Source organism: Mirounga leonina, unplaced genomic scaffold (genome assembly GCF_011800145.1).
Source record: "Mirounga leonina isolate KUSES-001 unplaced genomic scaffold, KU_Mleo_1.0 Mir_129, whole genome shotgun sequence".
Taxonomy (NCBI): Eukaryota; Metazoa; Chordata; class Mammalia; order Carnivora; family Phocidae; genus Mirounga; species Mirounga leonina.
Window position 1 is genome coordinate 37128978 of NW_023270323.1, and position 21423 is coordinate 37150400.

Consider the following 21423-nt stretch of genomic DNA (forward strand, 5'->3'; position numbering starts at 1 on the left):
ATTTGCCAGAGAGAGAGAGGGAGGGAGGGAGAGTACAAGCAGGGGGAGTGGCAGGCAGAGGGAGAAGCAGGCTCCTCGCTAAGCAAGGAGCCCGATGTGGGACTCGTTCCCAGGACCCTGAGATTATGACCCGAGCCAAAGGCAGATGCTTAACCATCTGAGCCACCCAGGCGCCCCTATATGGTCTATTTTTAAATGTAAGAGGTGTACTTGAAGAAAATGTGTGTTCTGTTTGTTGGGTGCGAAACTTTCTATATGTACATATACACATATAGTTGTGTGTTTGTGATGGCTGTATCTTTATGTTCTATTGTTGTTCTTGTTCACCAGTATGTAACACCTTGATTTTTTCTTTTCTTTTCCCTAAAATCCTATCTAGTCAGATAAGATTAGTACTCTAGTTTTCTTTTGGTTCCCATGTGCCTGGTGAATCTTCTCCTTTTATTTTCAAATTTTCTATGTCTTTTTAAACATCTCTCTCTTGTAGCTGACATACTGTTTTTTAAATCCAATCTGACTCTGCCATTTAATTGAAGAAATTCATCCACTTACATTTATTGTGGCCACTCTTATATAAAGATTTACTTCTGCCATCTTGTTTCACATCTTCTAATATACTTTCTTTTTTTCTGTTTTCTTGCTTTCCACTGCAGGGATCATGTTTTCTTGTGCTGGTTTAAATGTTAAATCACTTAACAAATTGTCTAAAAGTGAATTCACCATTACTAGTTATATGTCCACAGGCAAATCTTGCCTGTGCTCTCGTCTATAAAATGAGAATAAAAAAGAATATGATTGTTGTGGGAATTAAATGAGTTAACATATGTAAAATTCTCAGAATAGCACCTGGGAAGAATAAAGTTCTAGGTAAGTGATTACTGTCATATGATAGTTGCTTTTAAGACTCATAGCTGTGTTATTTCACCCTGTTGACTTCTGAAATATTAGTATTTGTATCTTCTCCCAATAACACAAATATTCAACTTCTCATGTTCTTCCATCTAACATGTTGTCATTATCCAGTTTTGGTCTGAATTGTTATGGATTTTCCTTCCTTCCCTTGTTCCCTCCCTCCCTTCCTCCCTCCCTTCCCCCCTCCCTTCCTTCCTTCCTCCCTCCCTTCCTTCCTTCTTCCCTTCCTTCCCCCCTCCCTCCCTTCCTTTCTCTTGTTTTGTCCTTCCTTCTCTTTTTATTAGTAAAATAGACTTCACCAACAATTCTTGTTCCTTTTCAGGTGAACTGTTTCTCTCTGGGGCTTTTAAAATTTCTTTCCTTGTCTTTAATATTGTATCTAAATGTGGGTTTTTCCCTTCTCTCCTACTTGGCTTTTTCTGAACCCTTTTAATAAAGACCTCAGACTGTATCCTTTGATTTAGTGACATTTACGTCCATTATTTCTTAAAATAGTTTTTGCATTCCTAATATTTCTTTCTTCTAAGGCTCATTATTACCTAGATGTTGGCACTCTGACACACATCCTCCATAATGCTTTTCTTTTACATTTGCAATCTCTTTTTCTGATGCCTTCTGGAAGAAGTCCTTAATCTTATCTTCAAATGCGTTTCTTTTAAAGCTCTATCTATCCCCAATCCTTCCTCAAAGGAGGACAGAGGCAGTATCAAGTAAGAACAAAATATAGCAAAAAGCACTAATTGGAGACATTATGTGTGAAAAAGGAAATAAAGAACACATAGGGGTTCTTAGTACCTTGACAAAAATGGTTTGGAGTAATGGGAATAAAGCTTGATTGGATAGTTTAAGAAGGAAAGGTGGGTATAAAGGGGATGAAGTGAGTATAGATAACACCTTTTAAAGATTTTTTTTGCTCTGAAGGGTGCAAAAAATGGAATGGTTGGGTCTGGGAGGGTTTTAAAATGGGAGATTAAAAATGGAAGGTATGCACTCAAGTTCGAACAAGCCAATAGAGCCAAAATGACTCAGGAACGTGGGGTTAAATGCAGGAGTCTTTTGAGTAGTAGAAGGAATGAACGCTGATCACAACTAGATAAAATAGCTAGAGGTAGAGATGGTTTGTGTTAGAATAGGAAGTTATAAAGATACGGATGTCTCCAAATCTATTGTTAATAGATTTGGGAGGGTGAGAAAGTTTCCTTACTGTTTCCACTTTCTCAGTGAAAAAGGAAACAACCTGAGAGCAAGAAAGAGGGAGGACTGAAGGTCTGAGAGGAGAAGGTGTGAAATGTTTGTTGAGAGATTGTGAATTGACCAGGAAAATGTGTACAGATCCTCACACAGTGCTGTGGGCCCTTGATTTTCAGGGCCTTAAGTTTCAAGTGAAAAGAGTCCGCATGGTTGGTTTTTTCTCTAGTCCCGTTCAGCTGCTTAGGTACAGATGCAGCGTAGTTGGAATAGTTGGATACAAACAAGATTTGAGTTTTCAGTTTAGAGGGATAAGAGAATTTAGGGTATATGCAAAGAAAATGATGTCTATGCTAGATAAAAAGGAAAGCGAGGGACTTCTAGACAAAGGATAGGTGAGAGAATCGATTGTCTGGAGATCCTGGGAGAGTCAAAGAATTGTTAGGCTAGGCATGACAGAGTGACCCAGAAAGGGGGGTAAGTAGCATGCTGGAAGTTGAGATTTTTGGAAGTAATGATAAGATCTAGAGCAGTGTTTTCAAACCATAGGTTGAGTCCCATTAGTAGGTCATGAAATCAGTTTGGTGGATCAGTTTCTAAATTAGCATTTTAAATCTGGTGACACATTAGAATCACCTAGAGAACCTAAAACTAAACAAACAAACAATACCAAAATGTCACACCTAACCCCCAGAGATTCTTATTTGGACTAGTGTAGGGCTCAGAAATCAGTTTTTCATTAAAATTGTCCAGGTAACTCTAATGTGCAGGACTGGTCAATAACCACTGTTCTAAGAAGATACATAAAAAAGACTGATGATAGAACTAATGGTAGAAAGACAGTAAGTCAGGCGCTAAAATCATCTAAGAACTGGGGAGAGCCTGTTTAATCATTTTGTAGATGGATTTCAAACAACCTTTGACTTCATTTCTTATATTTGAACTACCTAGAAATAAATCAAAGTCAGTAAAAAAAAAAGTACCTGGTACATAAGCACAGCAACTTCCCCATATCCTATCATGATAAAGTTTGATTTGAATTAATTGTACTTAACTTTAGAATTAAGAATATTGCTAAAATTTAAGAAAAAACTATTTGTAAGAAAGAGAAAATAAATTGACTGGAAAGTTTATTGGAAAATCTATATCAAGCATAATTTAAAATTACTTGAAACAAAAACATCTATAAAAGGTCAGAACATTCGGTATTTTAGGATAAAACTAATTTATTTTTTATTTTTATTTTTAAAGATTTTATTTATTTATTTGACAGAGAGAGACACAGCAAGAGAGGGAACACAAGCAGGGGGAGTGGGAGAGGGAGAGGCAGGCTTCCCGCAGAGCAGGGAGCCCGATGCGGGGCTCGATCCCAGGACCCTGGGATCATGACCTGAGCCGAAGGCAGCCACTTAATGGACTGTGCCACCCAGGCGTCCCAGGATAAAAATAATTTAGAAAAATTGTAACATGGTTAAGAAAATAACAATTAAAGCTATACATTTTTAAATTATGGAAAACATTAAAAATATTAACACAGTATGTCTTGCTGTTGCTTAGGGGGAAAAGGTGGGGACAGATATTTTTTATTTATTTACATATATTTATTAAAAGATTTTTCCATGACATTGCAAACAGTCCCATTTCTCTTGTATTTTGCTACATAATACATGAATTCACACAAAGAAGGTGGAATACATAAAATTACAAAGATGGTAGAAAAGTAAACCACATCACAACCAAATATACAGTGAATTATTGCAAAGAGCATAACCCGAACATATAAGGCATATTAGTTTTGGAAAAACAACAGTGCCCACCCCCAGGTACACACAAACACACACACACAAACTCCACTGTAGTAAAGCACAAGAGGAAACAAAACGTATCATAAATAACTGCTCTTCAACTTTCCTATGTTAGTTCTTAAGTTCTTCTTTTTCAATCATAATGAAATCTACAGAGAACAGAATTTTCTTCAAATGTGTATGGTTCAAACACGATTAGTTTTTGTATCTGACATTCTATTTTGTACTTCTGTTCTTCTATTCATGTATGTATATATTTAAATTCCTTAAAATTACAACTTTGAAAATTGTAAAAAGTTGTTTTCTATTTAACATGCCACAGTTCAGTGTTTACTACTATTCTGCAAGACTCATAAATTACAACACACAGGTTTAGAAGCAAAAAACTGCTATTACTGAATGTATATTGGCATTTTAACAGAATACTGTATTTACTCCATATACTTTTATACTCTGAGATTTTCAATTAATACAGGGAGAAATTTTATTTACTGAAAAAGTGTCCCAAATTTCTGTTCTACTGTCTTACAAAATTCTGAATGCAGCTTTTAGTTTGATTTTGATAGAATCTGTATTATATGAAAAGTCCATGTGATAACCAAAATAATATACTGTATATAATATATAAATGCATCTTTCCCATCACAGTTCAAGTGAGCAATAACAAACTACATATGGTAATCATTATTTTATCAAGACCTCTACTATTTTAAGAATAGACTTGAATATATTACCCTGGATGACAGACAACATACTGGTGAATAATTTTACATTTAGAAGAAAAAAGTTAAGTGAGAGAGCATAGCATCAAAGTTGATAATCCTTATGTGAATGCATTAAAGATATGGGTTATAAACACAGGCATGAAAACTAAAAACACTTTGTTAGAAGTACTGTAAGAATATTTATATACACATTATGAAAAAGATTATTAAAGCATAATGTGAACAATACATTATATTAATTCACAGTATAAACACACACTTTGAGGAGTAATTTAAGTCAGGAGTAGTATAAATACAGATAGAACATTAGCACTATTAATACATATTTTGTTCTGTCATATATATAAAAATATACACATAGATATGGCTCTTTTAAACCAAATTTTTTACATAAATATTCACTGATCTAAATAAAAGTTGACAGAGGTAGAATTTGTGTCAATGTTCATGATTTTCAGGAACAAGTACTTCAAATATTTCATTACTGTTCCGTCCTTTAAAAAATCCATATAGCTAACTCATTGATAGCCATCATTCTGAAAAAGAGCGGACAAGAAAGGTGAGTTAAGAGAAAAACGACAAAATTACTTAGAACATTCACAAAAAACTGAGATTGTTTTCAGTTTTAACTGAAATTGTAGTCTCCAATAAAGCCTTTGCCCATAATCAAGTTATAGTTAATAGCTCAGAAGTACTGCTCTACACTTCAAAAAGATATTCCCCTCAAACCACGGAAGTACATCAAAGTATATGAGGACTAAATGAATAGTGAAAAGAAAGGGATAACACAGCATATTAATTGAGAAAAATCACTCAAACTGAGGAACAATATGACATTTAGGATAATATACAAGTACTGTAAATTGTGTTGAGTCTTAAAACAGCATAGTATGGATAGTCAAATATTTTTTCAAATATTTTAACCTTATGTGCTATTTAATCAGCCTCCCAATTAAAACACAAACACACACAAACACACACACACAATGAAAAATTCCACAATGGAAACACTGAGAAAGTAATCTAAGTAAATCATGGAATATTCATGTGATGAACTGTTACATAATGATTTTAAAATGGCATTTTTGAAAATACTTTCAATGGTAAGAATAGATGCTCTCGGGACGCCTGGGTGGCTCAGTTGGTTAAGCGACTGCCTTCGGCTCAGGTCATGATCCTGGAGTCCCGGGATCGAGTCCTACATTGGGCTCCCTGCTCGGCAGGGAGTCTGCTTCTTCCTCTGACCCTCCCCCCTCTCATGCTCTCTCTCTCTCATTCTTTCTCTCAAATAAATAAATAAAAATATTAAAAAAAAAAAAAAGAACAGATGCTCTCAACAATTTATTAAGGGGGAAAAACCCCAAAGAACAAAACAAAACAAAAAATAGGATAAAAACTATTTCGAGTATGATCTCTATTAGAATTATATGTCTATGAATGTGTGTATTTATTACACATCAAACACACGAAGAAAGTATATACCAAAATGATAATTGCTAATTTCTCTGGGTTGTAGGATTAAAAGTGATTTTGATTTGTACATCCATTTTCACAACAGCCAAAAGACAGAAGCAACTTAAGTATCTATCAACTCACGAATGGATAAACAAAACGTGGTGTATTCATACAACAGAATATTGTTCAGCCTCAAAAAAGACGGAAATTCTGACACATGCTCCAACTTGGATGGACCCTGAAAACACTGTAAGTCACAAAAAGGACAAATACTGTATGATTCCAATTATATGAGGTAAACAGAGTAGTCAAATTCATAGAGACAGAAATTTGTAATGGTGGTTGCCAGGAGCTGGGGGGGAGGGAAGGATGGGGAGTTAGTGTTTAATGGGTAAAGAGTTTCAGTTGAAGAAGATAAAAAAGTTCTGGAGATGGACAGTGGACATTATTTTTGCATAATAATGTGAATGTACTAATTGCCAGAGAAATGCACACTTAAAAATGGTTAGAATGATACATTTGATGTTATATATATTTTATAACAATAAAAAAATGTTAAAAAAAGTGATTTTGTTTCCTTCTTTATATTTTTGTATTTTATGTTTTCTCAGTGGGGATATATTATTTAAACACAGAATTACCATATGACCCAGAAACTCTATTCTTAGGTACTCCCAAAAGATTTGAAAACAGGGACTAAAACAGATACCATACACCAATGTTCATAGCAGCATTATGCACAATAGCTAGGAGGTGAAAACAATCCAGGTGTCCATCAACTGATGAGTAGATAAACAAAATGTGGCACAAACACACACAGGAATATTATTCAACCATAAAAAAGAATCAAGTTCTGACACACACTACAATATAGATGAACCTTGAAAACATGATCCTAAGTGAAACAAGCCCAACACAAAAGGACAAATATAGTATGATTTCACTTACATGAAAATCCAGAATAGGCAAATTCATAGAAAAGTAGATTACAGATTTCCAGGGCCTACGGAGGTAAAGTCAGGCGACTGGAGAGTTATTGCCTAATGGATATAGAGTTTCTGGTTGGGGTGATGAAAAAGTTTTGGAAATAGTGGTTTTGGCTGTACAACATTGTGAATTTAATGCCACTGAGTTGTACACTTTCAAAATAGTTAAGATGGCAAAATTCACATTATATATATTTTATCGCAATTAAAAAGTTTTGGGATGCCTGGCTGGCTCAGTCGGTGGAACAGGTTACTCTCGATCTCGGGGTTGTGAGTTTGAGCCCCATGTTGGGTGTAGATATTACTTAAAAATAAAAAACCTTTAAAGCAAAACACAACAGGGGTGCCTGGGTGGCTCAGTCGTTAAGTGTCTGTCTTCGGCTCAGGTCATGATCCCAGGGTCCTGGGATCAAGCCCTGCACTGGGCTCCCTGCTCAGCAGGAAGCCTGCTTCTCCCTCTCCCACTCCCCCTGCTTGTGTTCCCTCTCTCACCGTGTCTCTCTCTGTCAAATAAATAAATAAAATCTTAAAAAAAAACAAAAACAAAAACAAAACAAAAAGTTTTCTAATTCAGCTTTAGAGATTGCTGAAATCCAGTATGTTCTATATCAGTGGTTCTTAAAGTAGAATCTGGGGATCTCTGGGAGTCCCCAAGACCCTTTTGGGGGGTCTTATAAGGTAAAGCCTATTTTCATAAAACTAAAGATTTGTTTTTTCACTCTACTATCTCACGGGTGTACAGCGGAATTTTCTAGAGGCCACAGGATGTGAAAGGCCAGGTAGTAAATATTTTAGATTTGTGGGCCATGGGGTCTCCATTACAACTACTCAATTCAGCAACTGTAGAAAAGCAGTCTTACACGATATATAAACAGCTGTGGCTATGCTCCAATAAAGCTAAATTTACAAAAATAGGCAGTGGAGTACAGTTGGCTCACAGACCTTAGCTTACCAATCCCTGATCTAATATGTAGCTGTGAATCTAGTATGAGAAAATGTATACGTCACAGCTGTTACAAGGCTTTATAAGGAGAAGCTGAACCTCCATCTAATCACATTCAAATTAATACAGCAAAGCTTTGAAGTTCTGAGGACACAGTGTTTGCAGCCAGCATCGAGAAGTGATCTTCAAAGTGAAAAGAGGAAAATACACGCTCTAATCAAACAAACAAACACAAAAGCAAAAGCACAGCAATCAGGCATCATTTAAACCTAGGTCTTACAGGGGTGTCTGGGTGGCTCAGTCGTTAAGCATCTGCCTTCAGCTCAGGTCATGATCCCAGGATCCTGGGATCAAGCCCCACAGTGAGCCCCACAATGAGCCCCACATTGGGCTTCCCACTCGGCGGGAAGCCTGCTTCTCCCTCTCCCACTCCCTCTGCTTGTGTTCCTGCTCTTGCTGTCTCTCTCAGTCAAATAAATAAATAAATAAAATCTTAAAAAAAAAAACAGGGGTGCTTGGGTGGCTCAGTCATTAAGCGTCTGCCTTTGGCCCAGGTCATGATCCCAAGGTCCTGGGATCGAGCCCCACCTCGGGCTCCTTGCTCGGCGGGAAGCCTGCTTCTCCCTCTCCCACTCCCCCCTGCTTGTGTTCCCTCTCTTGCTGTGTCTCTCTCTGTCAAATAAATAAATAAAATCTTTAAAAAACAACAACAACAAACCTAGGCCCTACAAATACCAATAAACCCTGGAGGCATCAGTATGTTAAAGCACAGCACATAATTAATGTACATAATGAGGATTCTGAGTCATTGAAGAAATGCTTAATTATCTTCTATATACTTCTATTTAAAAAAAGACGAAGAAATGCATATTTTTTAAAAAGACTGACTTTACTCTTTTGGTCAGGGAGCTTGCATTTTTCAGTCACCTACCTTTCAAGCCCTGGGTCTGACATACTTCTTTCCCATTCATTCCCATCTCCAGTGAATCAGCACATCCCTTTGGCCCTTCCTCTGTCAAATGTATCCTAGCTCTTTACAACCACTTTGCTATAGCTACTTAAGTTTGAACATCTGCATGTCCAGTGACCAAACAACCTCAGTCCTGAGTGCATACCCAAAGGAAATGCACATGTCTGTTCACCTACAGGTACTAGAATGTTCATCATAACTCTGTAAGAGCCCAAACTGGAAATTACCAGAAGCCCATCAACAACGGAATGAGTACACACAATGCAGCAACAAGACTGAACAGCCTACAAATACACACAACGGTATGAATGAATCTCACAAATATACTGTAGAAGAAAAAAAGCCAGAAATGTATGATTTCATTTAAAAAATGTCCAAAAACAGGCAAAAGAAATCTGTTTTTAATAGACAGGACAGTTACTTCTGGAGCAGGGCTTACGACCAGGAGAGAGCCTGAGAGAGATAGATTTTGTTTCTTGGTCTGGGTGTAGGTTATACATAGGTGTGTTCTATTTGTGAAAACTCACTGAGCTGTATACTAGGATATGGCACTTTTCTGATATATATTACAATTTGTTTTTTAAAATCTGTCCTAGCTTTCAATATTTTTTTTTTTTTAAAGATTTTATTTATTTATTTGAGACAGAGAGAATGAGAGAGAGAGAGCACATGAGAGGGGGGAGGGTCAGAGGGAGAAGCAGGCTCCCTGCTGAGCAGGGAGCCCGATGCAGGACTCGATCCAGGGACTCCAGGATCATGACCTGAGCCGAAAGCAGTCGCTTAACCAACTGAGCCACCCAGGCGCCCCTAGCTTTCAATATTATTATACAGATCCTGAGCTGAGTATACTGTTCATTTCATATCTCTTTCTGGTCTCCCTCTGATTTCCACCCTCCCCAATATGGCCCAAATATGAAGTTGATCCACCAGGAGCAGTTCTTTCATCTTAATCCCTCCCTTGTATTCATCCTATACACAGAAGGACCTTCAATGGCTCCCCTTGACTCACAGAATCAAGACTACATAGAATCTCTAATTTTGCCTCACATTCAATATAGCCTGTATGTTCCACTCTACCTTCCATGCCTTCTTCCCTCATCATTTTCCAACCTGCCAATCCTGTCAGATTGAGTCTACTGTGACATGTGCATTCCTATTTTTACGTCTTTGTCTACACTTCTACCACCTATTATTTGTACCTTGAATTTGGCACTTCATCAAATGTGGTATCTCATACTGTCATTTAGTGTTCTGTTGTGTATGTCTTCTCTTTTTTAAAATGAGATATAATTTACATACAATGAAAGCATGAACTAATGTTCAGGTCACTGAGTTTTTACAATCCTATATACCCATGTAATCATCACCAAAATACAGAACATTCCATTACCTCATAAAGTTCCCGACCACCTTTTCTTTTTTTTTTTTAAAGATTTATTTATTTATTTGACAGAAAGAGAGAGCGAGAGAGGGAACACAAGCACGGGGAGTGGGAGAGGGAGAAGCAGGCCTCCTGCCGAGCAGGGAGCCCGATGTGGGGCTCGATCCCAGGACCCTGGGATCACGACCTGAGCTGAAGGCAGATGCTTAACGACTGAGCCACCCAGGTGCCCCTCCTGACTACCTTGTAGGCAATTTCCCCTCTCCCCATGCGGAAAACTACTTTCTGAATTTTTATAACTACGGATTTGTTTTGCCTGTCCTTGGTGTTACATACATACCTTCTGATAATTAACAGTTTATATGTTCAGGAGAATGTAAAGGAGACCTCAGAGTAGAACAAAGGGGTGGTGTGGGAAGACCATGGCGACGCATCTCTTGGATTGCTCGTTCTCTGTCAGTAAAAAACAAATAAGAGATTATATCAAAAAGTGAAATACAAATATAAGCTGCTGTAATTGTTACTGGGTGATTAAATAGCTTCTCAATTAATTGATGTGTATTTCTACTAAATTTAAATCCTATGTCCTTATATAATTTTTAAGTACTGAATAAAAGATTTCAATTAAAGGAATATGTACCATAAGAGATTGTTCAAAGCCTCCCTGAATAGAGATTTTCAAAGTTGGCTGGTTCCCTCCTCTACCCCACCCCACTTCCTTTCCCACCTCCTCTTGCACATAAGCCTAGCCTCCTTCCTAACAACTCCCAAACTTTCAGAAGTGAAATCACTATTTTCTCTGTTATGATCTCCTTCCCTGTGTCTGAGTCAGCCCCACAAAGCATGGTGACTCTGTTGCTCCCTCTTTTGTGGGCTATTTTGTCTCTGGCCTAGACTTTCTGCCTTATGTTCTTCAGTATCCAGGATTTCTACCTAGTTGGGTGTTTCACAAACTTTTTTTCATTATTATCCCCCTAAAGAAACTTTTTAAGACATTCCCTCCTCCCGGGACGCCTGGGTGGCTCAGTTGGTTAAGCGTCTGCCTTCGGCTCAGGTCATGATCCCAGGGTCCTGGGATCGAGTCCCACATCGGGCTCCTTGCTGAGCAAGGAGCCTGCTTCTCCCTCTGCCTGCCTCTGTCTCTCTCTCTCTCTGATAAATAAAGAAAATCTTAAAAAAAAAAAAAAAAAAAAAAAAGATATTCCTTCCTCCCAAATTAGCTATCTCTCCCCCTGAAATTTTAATACATAGATACGCTATTTATGTATTGAAGCCCTTTATAGGGCTATAAATCATTGTAATACCTAAAGTTTTTTTTTGCCATTCTCTATTCCCCCAAGAACCAATATTGTTCCCTGGGTGGTGTAAGAATGTATAATCTAGTTGGACGGTAAGGAAAAGGAGACATGGTCATGTCAGCCAAGGTTTCTTTGGGGACCAGGGGCAATGGAAAAAGAAGAATTAATGGGGTCTTATAACCCTAGGCAAAAGAGGGCTTGATTTAGGGCCCTTGGATTTAAGAAAATTTAAATCATCATTAGGAAATGGAAATCATCATGTATGTACAGTTTAGCACACTGAGAAACTAAATCTTCCCAATTACGAGAAATTAATAACACTGCTTTTATGACACTGATGCATTTCTTCACTACTCAGGCTTCATTTCTCTTTAAAATCATAAATATTTCCTAGCAAATTCTGTCTATGCTCCAAATAGCATATCACTCAAAGTTCTGATGCCAATGGATAATAAGAGAACTCAAAAAATTGACCTGATAAGCAATTTTACCAACTATTTGAGAATGAAATCTCAGGAATGTTGATGTCTATGGTATTAACATAGCAAGAAAGAGTAATGGAGGGGCGCCTAGGTGGCTCAGTCATTAAGCATCTGCCTTCAGCTCAGGTCATGATCCCAGGGTCCTAGGATCGAGTCCTGCATTGGGCAATTTGTTCCATGGGAAGCCTGCTTCTCCCTCCCCAACTCCCCCTGCTTGTGTTCCCTCTTTCTGTCAAATAAATAAATAAAATCTTAAAAAAAAAAAAAAAAGAGTAATGGAAGAAAAGTAACTTAAGTGATCTGCAAACTAGATTTTGATTTTAGCTGTGAAAAAAGCAGGTCTCATTTCTCTTTGTAACACTTGGGGATTCAAATTTTCAATATAATAAAGCAAATGAACTGGAATATAAGTGAGTATGAAAATTACTAAGCTATAGGGAATACACTGTATATAAGAGTATGGGATATAAAATTAGATCTGCCTTTCCTTCATTTTAATTCGTTATAATTAATTAATTTTTAAGTAGACTCCACATCCAGCATGGAGCCCAATGCAGGGCTTGAACTCATAACACTGAGATCAAGATCTGAGCTGAGATCAAGAGTCAGATGCTTAACCGATTGAGCCACCCAGGTGCCCATTAAATTTGTATTTATTTTTTTAATTCAAGTATAATTAACATACATGTTAGTTTCAGGTATACAAGATCTACCTTGATTTTAGTTTTGGTTCTACCATTTACTATTTGTGTGACTTTGGTTTCCTCTAATATAGGCATAAAAATAGATTATTGGTATATGGTATCTGGCACATATTTATCAATTTTTTTTTTTTTTTAAGATTTTATTTACTTATTTGTCAGAGAGAGAGAGCACAAGCAGGGGAAGCGGCTGGCAGAGGGAGAAGCAGGCTCCCTGCTGAGCATGGAGCCCGATATGGGACTTGATCCCAGGACCCTGGAATCATGACTTGAGCCAAAGGCAGACACTTAACCGACTGAACCACTCAGGTGTCCCTTATCAATTGTTCTTATGATCATCATCACTTTTGTTGATGATCTATATTTAGAGTTTCCTATTGGACCATATTGTTTTGGGTTCTTGTAGAATCCTTACTACCTTGCTGATTCCCTACCTATACTCTTTCAAATAATGCCCTAATATGGCCCTGAGAAATGCTATAGAAAACATTGAGACAACACCTGCTACTTTATTTACTATAAGGATATTATCTTCCACAACACTTGTTGCCTTTTTGGGAAGAAATATCAGAAGAAATTTACTTTTGTATAAATGCTAAAAGGAAGTTGTCTTTTTTTTTAAAAGATTTTATTTATTTGACAGAGAGAGACACAGCGAGAGAGGGAACACAAGCAGGGGGAGTGGGAGAGGGAGAAGCAGGCTTCCCGCGGAGCAGGGAGCCCGATGCGGGGCTTGATCCCAGGACCCTGAGATCATGACCTGAGCCGAAGGCAAACGCCCAACGACTGAGCCACCCAGGCGCCCCGGAAGTTGTCTCTTTTTAAGCTATATTAAATCCTTTTTGAAATAGGATAGGGAATAAATAAAAACACTGTCCAGTGCTAAGAATTTTTCTTACCGTTCGTATCTTTCAGTTGAAATCTGCCTTTTCAGAGCATCGTGATCGGTTTGTAATTGTGTCACTTTAGCCCGAAGCATGGTGTTTTCCCGGCCTTGACTAGTTCTTAAAAACAAATTTTAAAAATCAAAGAAATAAATAAATGTGCTGTTTTGTAATCAAGTACTATGGATTTTTGTTTTTGTTATTAATAAATACAAATGGAGGTGATACTTAAGGACAAAAAAAGAAAAGAACAAGACTTTTTAACACAAATTTTCTCAACTTCAGGAGCTTATTTTTTTCAGGGGCTTCTATCACTAAGTTTTCCTTTTCATTCATTCATTCATCTTATTTATTTAACAAATATTTAAACTGAGCTTCCAGTATGTGCTAGGCACTGCAGCAATGTTGGAAATATAAATTTGAACAAGACATGAATTATAACATCAAGATGTAAAGTATCTTCATTGACTCTTTCTTAACTCCTGCCTCAGAAATATTTTTTTCTTTTCTTTTTTTCTTTTTTAAAGATTTTATTTATTTGACAGAGAGAGAGAGCACAAGCAGGCGGAGTGGCAGACAGAGGGAGAAACAGGCTCCCCGCCCAACAGAGAGCCTGATGTGGGGCTTGATCCCAGAACCCTGGGATCATGACCTGAGCCATGCTTAACCGATTGAGCCACCCAGGCGCCCCGAAAAAGAAATATTTCTTAACTTCTTTTAAAACTGTTCCGCTTGTACTATCCGCTCTGGGTTTCTTCCCCTCTTCCATCAAGTATATCCAAACCTGTCCATCTAAAAGACTATCATCAATCTCCTAAAAGGTAATATCACACAGCCTTTTTGAAGTCTTTTTCCTAGTCCATAGCAAGAGACACAGACGGCTCTCCCCATCCTGAAATGCTCTCTCCTTTGCTGACTCCTCTTTGTTCCTCAAATTTAGACATTTTTCTAAAGTTCATTCATTCACTTCCATGGGTGCCATCTCTATGGTGAAGACAGACAAATCTACATTTCCAAACACAATGTCTCTCCTGAAGTAAACCCCTGAATTCCAAAAGCAGCCACCACGTAAGTAAGATATTTTGGTTTTGTTCCACATTATACACTTCCATCCCCCTCTCCCACCAAAAATTGAAAAATTATTTTTGACAAGCTGTTTTCTTTACATAGGTTGATTTATGGCACTTACAATTTACTTTCTGAAAGGGTTAACTTCTCTTTAAGTAGCTGAATTTCTGTATCCTTCTCGTGGGATGTTAAATGAGAATGAAATTCCTTATCTCTATTTGTAGCCAACAATGATTCAAGGTTTTTAATTGTATGTCTCTCACTTGACAGTTGTTTTTTTAACAGTTCTGCTTCTGATTTTGCATTTTCTAATTCTGCCATGACCTACAGGGAAAACAAAGGAAGATTACTTCAGTAGAATTTTAGACTTATTCTGAAAAATTATTTGCAGAGCTATACACCCATCAGTTATTTGTTTTGGGTACCAGTTAAAGATTTTGAACCATTTTTTTAAGTGTAAGAAAATCATCTTATTTTCAAAATAATTTTTGCTATTTTCAGTAAGAGCTTATTTGTTACAAGACTTACTCCAGCCCTCAAATAGTTTCCATTCACACTACCTTGTCAAGAGACGGTCATTAACATAAAATCCTAAAATGTGGCCCATCTTATCAGCAAGGATAAGCCCTTCTGATCTATTTTGTGTCCTCTGACAACAGTCAAACCAGCACTGGGGTTTCTCAGTACCTGAAAATAAACATACTACTAAATGAATGAAAACTGAAAACACCTATGTTTGAAAACACACACTGGGTTGTTTAAAGTAATGCCTCAGTTTGAGAATGGGAAGTTCCAGCTAACTAGACTTTTAAAATTAACTAAGACTTAAATGCCTTGGGATTTTTTTTTTAAGATTTTATTTATTTATTTGAGAGAGAGTGCGCGAGGAGGTGGGGGCAAAGGGAGAGGGAGAAGCAGACTCCCCGCAGAGCAGGAAGCCAACTTGGGGCTCAATCCCAGGACCCGGAGATCATGACCTGAGCCGAAGGCAGTCACTTAACCGACTCAGCCTCCCAGCACCCCTAAATGTCTTGGGATTTTTATAAGAAAAACTACTCCATTTAGGAAGTAATAAACTGCTTAATCCATCATTTAAATCTTACCTTCAAATGGAGAAAAGAAATGTACTGGGATAGGCTCCTATTCTATAATAAGAAGACTCCTATTTTCCTAAATATCCATCTACTCCAAAATGGAGAGCACCTAGTTTCATCACCATGTTTGCCAGAAAAATCCTGGCAAAGAATCTAGTTGTCAAAATCCTGTAGTCAAAAGTAACTCCTTAAAGGGGAACAAATATATTGGGCAGTGCATGATAAAGTAAAACAATGAGGGGAGGGCTTAATAAAATAATGTGCTACAAAACAAAATCTTTTAAGTTCCTACCCTCTCTAACTCCAGGCTTTTGGAATTCAGTTGTTGGGTCATAATATCTTTGCCTGAATCAAGCTTAATGCAAAGTTCTCTAAGAGACGACAGATCATTCAACACCGCCGCTTTTGCATCTTCTTGATGTCTCAGCTCTTCTTCTAATCTAGACATGGCTTTTGCCATTGATGAGATCTGAGATTCATAAGCATGATGTGCATTTATGTGCTGAAAGTAGAAAAAGAAACCGGTAAAAAGTTGAAATAACCCAATAATCTTAAAGGCTTGAGTCTGTGCAGCCACGACCTCCTTTTATGCAAATATGAGAGCCAATTTTTGCATATTTTAAGATACTCTCAGGAAGCTGCCTGCTATTTAAAGGTGGCCTATTTAATGCTTAACCAAATGAATTGTATATAATTATTAGCCACAGTACCTAAGTACCTCATGTATATATTTGGAAGATACAAAAATGAAAATTATTGTTTTAGGGTGAACAAGAGGGATCTTTGCAGTTAGGTTAAATTTTATCTTTATAAATTGTTGTAATACCTTCTCAAGAAAAAGTAACATATATATAATCACTCCTTAGCTGTCTTTAAATTTTAAATTTCAAAATGGAGTTTGCTTTAAAACGAAATACCTGAAGTTGTACTTAAACTTAATTTAACCTAATAGTAATAAACAACTTTATAAGATTTTAATAACTGAAATAATAAAGTTTGAAATACTGATACAGCTTTTTCTAGAATAGTCCACATTTTAAGTTTCTCAATTTAAACTGAGTGATAAATACAAACTGATATAAACTCTACTATAGAGTTTAATAAGACTTCCATACTTGAAAAATAAAATTATTTTAATAGGTAATAATGAAATAAGTTGACATTAAAAATCTAACTGTGCTGTGAAGATTTAATAAATTTCAACAGTTACATAAAAGTAAATATTTGGATTTTCCAAGTTAATTAATTTAAAATCAAAGTTCCCTAAACCTAAATATAAATATGTAAAAGTCAATTTTATATACCACATAAAAACATAAACAATGACATAGAACAAAAAAATTAAAGAACAGTTTCTTCTGAGAATTTTTCTGAAGGTTGAAAGCATTCCTTCAGTTATTATACTCTTAACAGGAAAACTCAGAGAGAGAGGGTAGTTTCCTAGCACTGCTGCAACCAATCCCTGCAAATTACTGGGTGGTTTTAAACAACAGAAATTTCTTGTCACAATTCTGGAGGTTACAAGTCTGAAATTTAGATGTTAGCAGAGCTGGCTTCTTCTGGAGGTTCTAAGAGAGAATCTATTCAATGCCTCTCTCCCAACTTCTGGTGGCTGCTAGCAATCCTTAGTGTTCCTTGCCTTGTAGACACCTCACTCCAGTCTCTGCCTCTGTCTTCATCTGGGGTTCTCCCTTGTATCTTCTGTTCCAGATTTCTCTTACAAAGGACACCAGTCGTTGGATTATGGCCTGCCGTAGTCCAGTATGACCTCATCTTACCTTGATTATACTTGCAAAAACCCTATTTCCAAAAAAGGCCACATTCACAGGTGCTGGGGGTTAGGATTTCAACATAACTTAAGGCCCATAATTCTATCCACCCTTTAGCTCCCCAAAATTCATGTCCTTCCTTTGTGCAAAATATAGTCACTCCATGCCAACATTCTAGCATCAATTCTAAGTCCAACATCTCATCTAAGCATCATCTAAATTAGATACGGGTAAAACTCTGAGTATGGTCCATCCAGGGGCAAAACTACTTTCCTTCCCGAGATCTGTGACACTGGTAAACAAGTTATTTGCTTCCAAAAACAATAGCGAAACAAGCACAGAATAGACATGCCCACTCTGAAAGGGAGAAAACAGAAGGAATGAAAGGGTTACTAGTCCAAAGTAAGTTTGCAACCAAGCAAGGAGAATTCCATTCGGTTTTAAGGCCTAAGAATAATTATCTGTGCCCTGATGGTCTGCCTTCTGGGCCTGCTAGGGTGGCCCCACCTTCTCAACCCTCAGCTACAGCCCCACCCTCTTGGCCCTCAGGGGCAGTGGCCCTGCACCTGGAACAAGAAGGCAATATCCCCTGGGCCGGTGGTGACAGCAGCAGCCCTGTCAGCCTCTGAGATACCTACAGAGCCACTCTTCCTTTTTCTCTAAGGAGAACTGGTATTTTTAGTCAAGTAACCCTACTAGCCTGTTTTCTGCTGGTAGGATCCCAGATGTTCAACAGCCTTCCTTCATTTCACCTTGTTTTCGTCCCTGTGAGTACAAGCTGGCAGTATTTCTCCTGAGATGACTGACTGGCCACGTGAGTCACAGACCTAATGTGTTCACAGAGGAGCTGTGGAGCCACACACTTGGCCCTGTCTCCAGAGCACACTGTCTGGATAGGCTAAGAATTTTCCAAATCATCAAGACCTGGTTCCATTTTTCCTCCTGAATTTTAAGTCTACTATACTTAACATACAGTGTTATATTAGTTTCAGATGTACAATATAGTGACCCAACAATTCTATATACTACTCAATGCTCACCATGATATGTGTACTCGAAATCCCCTTCACCTATTTCACCCCTCCCCCCACCCACCTCCCCTCCGGTAACCATTAGTTTGTTCTCCAGTTAAGAGTCTGTTTCTTGGTTTGTCTCTTTTTTCTTTGTTCATTTGTTTTATTTCTTAAATTCCACATTTGAGTGAAATCATATGGTATTTGTCTTTCTCATTTTGCTTAGCATTATACCCTTTAGATCCATCCATGTTGTAAATGGCAAGAATGAAAAGATTTGTTCTTTGTTACGGCTGAGTAATATTTCATTGTGTGTGTGCGCGTGTGCACGTGTGTATATATATATACACACACACATTGTATATATATGTATATACATACACCAGATCTGCTCCTCCCCTGCTTATGCTCGCTCTCTCTCTCTCAAAAAAAAAAAAAAAAAAAAATCTACTTTCCTTCCAAGAGTAGACCATAATTAATTCAGCTGAGTTCTCTGCCATTTTATAACAAGGATCACCTTTCTTTTGGTGTCCAATAACATGTTCCTAAATTGCATCTCAGACCTCACTAGAAGAAACATTAAGATTTCTGGAAAAATTCTGTTCTTGACAATTTATGTATTTTGTAAATGACAGAAGTTTTGTCAATAGCTCTTCTTTTTTCTGAGCCCTTACTAGAATCCCTTTTATAATATGCATCTTTCTACCAACAAGTTTTTCAAAGCAATCTAGGCTTTTTCGATCAAGCACCTCAAAATTCTTTCGGCCTGTATCCATTACCAAATTCCAAAGCCACTTTAATATTTTTATGTTTGTTATAATTTTCCTTGAAGAAAAAAGTATGGCTGGGGTGCCTGGGTGGCTCAGTCAGTTAAGCGGCTGCCTTCGGCTCAGGTCATGATCCCAGGGTCCTGGGATTGAGCCCTGCATTGGGCTCCATGCTCAGTGGGAAGCCTGCTTCTCTCTCTCCCATTCCCCCTACTTGTGTTCCCTATCTCGCTGTCTCTCTCTCTGTCAAATAAGTAAGTAAAATCTTAAAAAAAAAAAAAAAGGAAAAAAGTATGGCAATTTTTGAAAAAAATCAAACATAAAAAGTTTCACTTCCAGGTATATCCTAAATAACTGAAAGCAAGAACTTGAATAGATATTGTACATTCATGTTCGTAGCAGCATTATTCCTGGTAGCCACAGATGAAAACAAATGAAATGTCCACTAACAGACGAATGGATAAAGAAAATGTGACATATATACACAGTGGAATATTATTCAGCCTTAAAAAGAAATGAAATTTGGACACATGCTACAACATACATGAACCTTGAGGTTAACTGAACCTTAAGCCTAAGTGAAAAAAGCCAGTCACAGAAAGACAAATATTGTATGATTCCACTTATATGAGGTACAAAGAATAGTCAGATTCATAGAGAAAAAGTAGGATGCTGGTTGCCAGGGGCTGAGATGGGGAGGGAGGGCGGTGTGAAAGTGAGGAATGGGGAGGAACGGGGAGTTAGTGTTTAATGGGTACAGAGTTTCAGTCAGGAAGATGAAAAAGTTCTGGCGATGGTGGTGACCGCTGTATAACAATGTGAAGTTACTAACTGCCAGAGAACTGTACTCTTAAAAACGGTTCAAGTGGTAAATTTGATGCTATGCATATTTTACTACAGTTTAAAAAAAAAGTAATGGGGCTCCTAAGCAAATTATCAGAATTGATAAAAGATTACATTGAACTTGATGTTATCAATGCTTAAATCTCACTTCAATAAAGTATCTTTGAATGCTACTGTTTTAGTAAATAATGTCATCACAAGATAAATGAATATATTACCTCCTGAATTTCTTTTTCTAATAGCTCCACCCTTTCTCGAAGGTGTCTCCTCTCTGTGTCAATAGAAAGAAGTTCCAGTCGAACTGAGCTGCTTTCTCCCTCAGCTTGATGGGCTTTGACCTCCCAGTCTTCAGCACGGTTATGAAGCATCTGAAATCTATCTAACAAATCTTGATTTTCCTTTTCCTGGTTTTAAGCAAAATTAAATTGTTTCTGAATTAGTGACTGTCACCCACTGGAATACTCATATCATAAACATATATAGACACTGGGATTTTTGTTTTAATTAGGGAGCATACACTATTAGCATACTAAGTAAGATCTAGGGGGAAATATAAAAATACAGTAGGCAAGATCTCCACTCTCATATCTTAATATCTAAGAGAGGAGACAGAAAAAATAAATATATAAATGAGACAGAATAAGTACACATGAAAATATTTTTTAGATATCAATCTGAAATCCAACCTAAATCATGTTTTTTTACCTTAGCAGCCATTAAGCTCTCCCATCGCGACACCTCAGTTATGTAATTATGAACTCTACTCTTCATTTCTTCTTTTTCTTGCACTGCTGCTTCCAATTCCAGTGAGATTTCCTATAAATCAGAAAATTGAAGACAGATAAATCTACAATGAATGTGGCACTTAATAATGAATTATATTTATATTCAAATAGCTCCTTTTGAATTGGGGGAATAAGAGTAGGAAAAAGGAAAACTGTTCCTAAGAGTTATTTTCACATGTTTTTCCTGACCTCGACTTTTTAATCATATATTACCACCCATCTCCCACAATAGTCTTGACCATGTATCTGGCATTTGTATTATGGGGCTAGCTATGCTCATGGGTTGACATTTTTAAAAATTCATATATCGGCAATATGCTGTATACTGAATACTAAAAGTAATTTTTAAAAAAT

General features: G+C 37.2%; 1 protein-coding gene across 3 annotated transcripts in view; it reads right to left on the reverse strand.

The window, feature by feature from the left end:
* Positions 1 to 3728: 3728 nt before the first annotated feature.
* CEP135 (centrosomal protein 135) overlaps positions 3729 to 21423 on the reverse strand; it is a 74586-nt gene continuing 56891 nt past the window's right edge. For all 3 annotated transcript variants that reach the window (XM_035004936.1, XM_035004937.1, XM_035004935.1), the window contains exons 20-26: positions 20990 to 21100; positions 20503 to 20688; positions 16185 to 16394; positions 14920 to 15122; positions 13746 to 13850; positions 10706 to 10818; positions 3729 to 5166 (exon numbers count right to left, since the gene is read on the reverse strand). In XM_035004936.1, coding sequence (XP_034860827.1) covers positions 10716 to 10818; positions 13746 to 13850; positions 14920 to 15122; positions 16185 to 16394; positions 20503 to 20688; positions 20990 to 21100 — 918 coding nt within the window. In that variant the 3' untranslated portion in view covers positions 3729 to 5166; positions 10706 to 10715. The remainder of the gene's footprint in view (positions 5167 to 10705; positions 10819 to 13745; positions 13851 to 14919; positions 15123 to 16184; positions 16395 to 20502; positions 20689 to 20989; positions 21101 to 21423) is intronic.